The 6,469-nt window shown below is 33.3% G+C and overlaps 1 protein-coding gene across 4 annotated transcripts in view; it reads left to right on the top strand.

Moving 5' to 3' along the window:
• The window catches only part of LOC126973332 (serine hydrolase-like protein), a 275,685-nt gene that overhangs the window by 12,436 nt on the left and 256,780 nt on the right, over positions 1-6,469 (top strand). The window contains exons 3-5 of one of the 4 annotated variants that reach the window (XM_050820554.1): positions 985-1,092; positions 2,028-2,304; positions 5,431-6,190. The exons of 1 other annotated variant lie outside the window; for it this stretch is intronic. In XM_050820554.1, the coding sequence (XP_050676511.1) occupies positions 985-1,092; positions 2,028-2,304; positions 5,431-5,737 (692 nt within the window). In that variant the 3' untranslated portion in view covers positions 5,738-6,190. The remainder of the gene's footprint in view (positions 1-984; positions 1,093-2,027; positions 2,305-5,430; positions 6,191-6,469) is intronic. 2 more of the 4 variants (XM_050820556.1, XM_050820557.1) reach the window with 2 other exon arrangements.

The raw sequence follows: 6,469 nt of genomic DNA on the forward strand, positions 1-6,469 counted from the left end.
AACACTGGGACATTTTTTGACGACCTTTTAATAGGCGACTAGGAGTCTAGTCATGTGAATGTCTATGTCAATGTTATTAAAAGGCATAAAAGGCATTTATTTTCTCAAAATTGATTCCTTTAGAATTCTTTTTGATGTCATTTCTAATATACTAGATACTACTACCGCTTCGGAAACAAATGGTGCTCTGAGAGAGAAGAAGCGGCGCAAGAAACTCTCCCAGCATTCTTTTTTTGCGCTCTTTTCAATAAAAATATACAATTGTATAGTCATTTCTATCACTATAAAATAATCACAATCTTATCCCAGGCTGTCCGATCATTTAGATATTCAACAGTGGAGTAATAGGATTAACGACAGAGCCATTTTTTTATAAAACATTTAAATTTATTTATAGATAATGCCTGAGCAGTGGCTGGGACTTTATTATAGAAGTGTATACATTTACCCTTAAAGCTATTATGTATCTTATGAAGCCTACTAGAATTAGTTACAAGCAATCCCTTATTTCTAGTGTTATAATAATGAAAATCACTATTAAGAGCAAAAAGGTGACGATTTTTATGAACGTATATTAAATTTTCATAAATGTACTGACAATGAACAGTCATAATATTTGTTTCTTTAACTTTCTTTGAGAGTTTTATTAATACAGTAGTGACAAAAATGGATGAAGTCATATTCAGATTTCATCAAAGCAATATAAAACTTATCACATTTTAGATATAAATCTATTCAAAACCACTTTATTCATGTAAGTCACGGAAATGACACTTATGAATGTCAAAAAAAAAATATTTCTTATTGAATCTACCGCTACTTCGTAAAGGGTTGAGCTAATGAGAAGAAGTAGCAAGAAACTCATTGCCACTCTTTTGTGTCTAGATTTAAATTTGCACACGCTTTGATATTAAATAAAATCACAACCTTTCAAGAAACTATGCAATAATTGATTCATTCAATTTTTTTTTTATTTCATTTCAGGTGTGTTGGCAAACAGATTCTTTCCCGTCACAGTGGTCGATATGATAATCCAATACCTTGGATGGAAAGATTTCATATATATTGGACATTCATTAGGTGCCGAGCATGGTGAGAAAGTTATTTCATATTTTTAAAACTCACCCTGTGCTTCCCCGGAGCAATGGTGCCGTAAGAGGCGACTTAAGGCATTATTTACCAGTGGGTACCACAACGACGCCTTTTTCTGCCGCGAAGCAGTAATGTATAAGCATTATTGTGTTTCAGTCTGTAGGGCGCAGAGACTTAACATCATATGTCTCAAGGTGACGAGCGCAGTTATTGTAGCTGTTAGAATTTTTCGGATTTTCAATAATTCTGAACGGTACTGCATTGTAATGGGCAGGGCGTATCAATTATCATCAGCTGAACGTCCTGCTCGTTTTGTCCCTTATTGTCATAAAAAAATCTTATAAATGCAGTTCTGTATAACTTATTAGAGAAATTAAGCTGGTTTTAATCATTAATTGTGGTGAAGTTGTCAGGGTTAGAGAAGTTGATGTTATTGTTCTCAGCAATTTGTTATGTTTTTAAAGTGATAACCCTCACTTCTAGGATTAATACACAAATAAAATTTGAAAATTCATAATTAATAAAATTTTGTTTTTCAAATTTTATTTGTGTATTAATCCTAGAAGTGAGGGTTATCACTTTAAAAACATAACAAATTGTTTAGATTTACAAGAGCGACATCTCAAGTCAATTTCCTAATATGCAAATATTGGGGTTGAGCAGGTTATCAACTGTAAAGTAGATCCTGTAGATGAAGCCACAATCTGAGAGTTGAACAAAGCAAACAGAATTTTATAACGAGGTGGTAATCGAACGGTTAGCTCAGTGGTTCAAGAGCACGTGGCACGGAACGCCGGAGGTCGTGGGTTCGAATCCCGCGTCGTTCATATTTTTTTTTTTCAAATTTTATTTGTGTTATTGTTCTCGCTTTTATCCGGTTTTAATAAATATGATATCTTAAATATCCCATATCTTAAACTAACTTTTTCTCACAGGCCTGTTCATATCATCAATATATCCAGGTTTAATAAAAAAAGCTATATACCTTGATATTGGGGCTTCCTTACATCGGTACAGGGAGAAAACCTTGGCCTATTTCTTTAAGTCCCATTTTGTAAATTTCTATGAAAATCAGAAGAAGTATAACAATGATAAGACATATAGCAAGAAAGAGGCAATAAATGTCATTATAAAATCAAGATTTGTCAACGCCGAGGAAGCTGCTGTTCTGCTGAGCAGAAACTTGGTTGAAGTTGGACCTGATTGTTATAAGTGAGTTTTTAATATAATATTACAATTGTTACCATAAAAAATGTTATTATTAAATAATAACATCGATTTCGATAATATTATTCGAACATCTGTGAAAAACAATGGAACTTGATTTGACCTCTATTCTAATATCATTCGAGATGACGTTTAGTTCGAGATGAAATGTCAATTTGCAAACAAATTTGACAAATACGCACGTAAGTAAGATATCGAATGACATGATAGTTGGGGCCGACTCTACTTTGTCTGTGAATTAAAAAAAAATTATAAGGCAATGCCAAAACTAGGCAATTTTGTTAGAACAAATTTCTTATCTGTAAAAATGTTTCTAGTAAATATTAATATCCATTTCGATATATCTGGATGATCTTGTTACCGGGAGGTCTGCTTGATGTGTTTTTTTTTTTATTATTATTGTTTTCTTTAAAGTTAAAGTTATTATATATTTTATTTTATGAAATGCTAACATAATGCCTGTATTTATTTATTTACGGTATGTGTGGATTGATGCATCTACTATACTCAATAACTCTTGTGTTTATAAGTATTAATTTACTTTTTTTTCTTTTTTTGACTTACTCATGTATGCCAGTTTTCAGTTTTTGACTTTTGAGTATTTTTGTTGCGTCACTTTGCATATATTGTAATTGAAATGATTTGTAAAACAACTAAAATGTAAATCTTGACTTAAAAGAGTGGCAATGAGTTTCTTGCTACTTCTTCTCATTAGCTCAACCCTTTACGAAGTAGCGGTAAATTCAATAAGAAACAATATTTATATATATTTTTTGACATTCATAAGTGTCATTTTTGTGACCTACATGAATAAAGTGTTTTTGAATTTGAATTTGATAATATTATTCGAACATCTGTGAATAACAAAGGAACTTGATTTGACCTCTATTCTAATATCAGTCGAGATGACGAATGTAATGTCAATTTGTAAACAAATTAGACACAATATGTTGCACTTAAGTGAGATATCAAATGATATTATAGCTGGGGCCGACTCTAGAATGTCTCTGAATTAAAAAAAGAAAACTATATTTCAGTGCCAAAAATAGCCTGTTTTGTTACAACAAATTTCTTATCTGTGAAAATGTTATTGCCAATAACATCTATTGCTATCCAACGCGGAAATCCACGTACTGAAAGTTTAAATTTTATGTAGTCATAGTATTGTGAATATAGTTATAAGATTTGTTTTGTTTGAATAATAATATAACTTTTTATTTCATTCAAAATTCAAACATCTCTGAAAAACAAAGACATTTGATTTGACCTGTATTCTAATATCAGTCGAGATGACGTTTAGTTGGAAATGAAATGTCAATTTGCAAACAAATTTGACAAATCTTGCACGTAAGTAAGATATCGAATGATATGATAGTTGGGGCCGACTCTAGTTCGTCTCTGGATCACAAAGAACTATGACAGCTGCCAGTAAATATTAAATTAACTCCGTTACCGTTTAAAATTTATCTTGGTCATAATATGCGGCTCCTGACTGAATGCATCATGGAGGCTTATATGTGGATACATAAAGTAGTGTATGTAAAGTAAACTGCTTTATTTGTCGCACAATGGATGCAACACATATAGAGTTTATTATATTTGAGTACATAAAATTAGCTGCCTTTGAATTTCTATTTTATTGTATTTCTTTGGCACATTCAGTAAGTCAATCTTGATTCCCACATCCATATTGGGCACTGGCCTGTATAAAATACCACTGGACAGGCTGTTCCACCACTGATATGTTTGACAGCAATTTATTTGTGCCTATTTGAAGCGACACTCGCGAGCGTCCAGAGAACTAGTTTTGACGTATAATACAAATGGTTGCGAGATACGCGTACAATACTCTGGAGTATTTTAGCATTTTGATTTAACTTCGGTCGTTTTCCTTCAGGAATTAACGTTATAAAGTACACATTTTTTTTGTAAATAGTTTTCGTATCGATGTTTGTTTATCTGAGAATGTTTTAGTACCGCAGACTCGCTACATGGCCAATGGCGAATATCAATCAGGCACAAAAGCACTTTGACAGCCGCCAGTCCAGTGGCAATTAGTAGATGTCAGTGATATTGGTAGAAAACGCTATCTGTAACATATTATCCACACATATTTTAAAAGAAATATCCATAAAATATACCATAGATCGTTTATTGAAATGCCGAAAGCAGCCGAAATGTAATAAAATAGTAATCTACTACAAGGCCACATTATCTCTGGACCTCGCTGGCACGTGAACCCCCGTTCCCCTTTCACCCCCTCGCGCACGTCCTGTTGCGTCAGTACGGTTTGCAGTTTCATTACCGTTACATTTCGTGATATTTTCATGCTACCACTGTTTTGTTTTTGAAGTTTTCATTCTTACGTTTTGACTTTTGTTGTTAATAGTTATGTAGTTCTGTGTGGCTATAACAGTTCTGACATAAAAGTAATTACTTTTTTTACCTAACCCCAGATGTTTTCATCAATATTATAATAATAATAATATTCAGCATCACAACACAACACATTAACATCAATCTATAATACTGAAAAATTAATTGTAGTTTATTTATTAATAATAATATCCTAGTGATAAGGAGGCGATACCTGCACTGTCGCCCAAACTGACACGTAGACTTATCAGCCTCAACAGACATGACATCCGTATAATGGTGGGCACCGTAACGGGTCACACATCACTAAACAAACACCTTTTCACAATCGGCGTAATGGACAGTCCTAAGTGCAGAGGCTATTTGGCCGAAGACGAAACGGTCGCTCACGTAATCCTGGAATGTGCGGGGGTGGCCAACCAACGGGCAAAAACCTTAACCAATACGAGGTCGCTCCAAGAAGTCTGCGAACACCCCAGGAATCCTCTGAACTTCTGGAAGGAGCTGGGCTGGTTGGAGTAACTGGCCATTACTGCACGCAAAATGGACCCATGCTAGTGGTTTAATTGCGGAAACCCCCTTGCCCCTATACCATACCATATCCTAATGATGCTTGTTTTGCACACCGTAACAAAGCGACGATGTGACGTCATCGACGTTAAGTCCAATTGAATATGATAATGATACCAAAAACAGTGCATAGATACTTACTTATCTATATTTCTTTACTTGCAGGTTATCTTTGGATAGAAGAAACAAAGTCTCTCCGACGTTCAATGTTTCCGAGGATTTCACTATCGAGCTGCTCACGAAAAATCAGCCTCCAACTCTGTTTATATGTGCAAATAATTTTACGAGTGAATTATATTACGCGCCGGATAGCATTGCCAGTCGAGTTATGAAAAGATTAAGTGAAATTAATAGGAACACTGAGGTTATGTGGGTGGAAGGAAGTCATGATATCCATTTTACGAATCCGAAATTGATGATTGACACAATAGTAAAGTTTATGGAAGCCAATATGCTTGGGTCTAAGCTTTGATAAAATTAAAAAAAAATTGAGTATGTGCGACCGCACGGCAGAATTGAATACTTAATTGGAAATCGCAATAAATTTATATATTATGTAAATAAATGAGGAACAAGTCAGAAATTAAAGATATTATTTACTTAATTTTATAGAAATATAATTATTTATTTTCCTTCGTATTCCTACAGACAATACAATGGGTTTGTGATAGCTAAAATAAGAATTGTTTATAATGTTTTTATATAATAATATAATATTGACACACTTTTTACACAAATTATCTTGCCCCAAGTAAAGCATATATAGCCTGTGTTATGGGTTACAAGACAACGATATATTTAATACAATATATTCATATAAACATACATAAATACATGTAAACATCCATGACTCGGAAACAAACATCTATATTCATCATATAAATGCTTGCACCTACCGGGATTCGAACCCGGGACCTGTAGCTTAGTAGGTAGGATCGCTAACTACACGGCTATACAGTTCGTCGGCTGTATAGTATATTTTATTAATTTGAGGTTTACATTGTACACTCTTAATGAAAACTTGTCAATACCATTAATGTTAAAATTAAATACTACTTAAGTTGTTTTTAACTTTACCTACTAATTATTTTAATCACTTTTGCTACTTTAAATTTTATTTCTTACGTCAAAGATGATATGAATGAATGATAACTTCTAACGCGTATACATAAGTACACCCACATTTTTTTCAACAACAAGTAAT

The sequence above is a fragment of the Leptidea sinapis genome, chromosome 29 (assembly GCF_905404315.1).
Source record: "Leptidea sinapis chromosome 29, ilLepSina1.1, whole genome shotgun sequence".
Lineage (NCBI taxonomy): Eukaryota > Metazoa > Arthropoda > Insecta > Lepidoptera > Pieridae > Leptidea > Leptidea sinapis.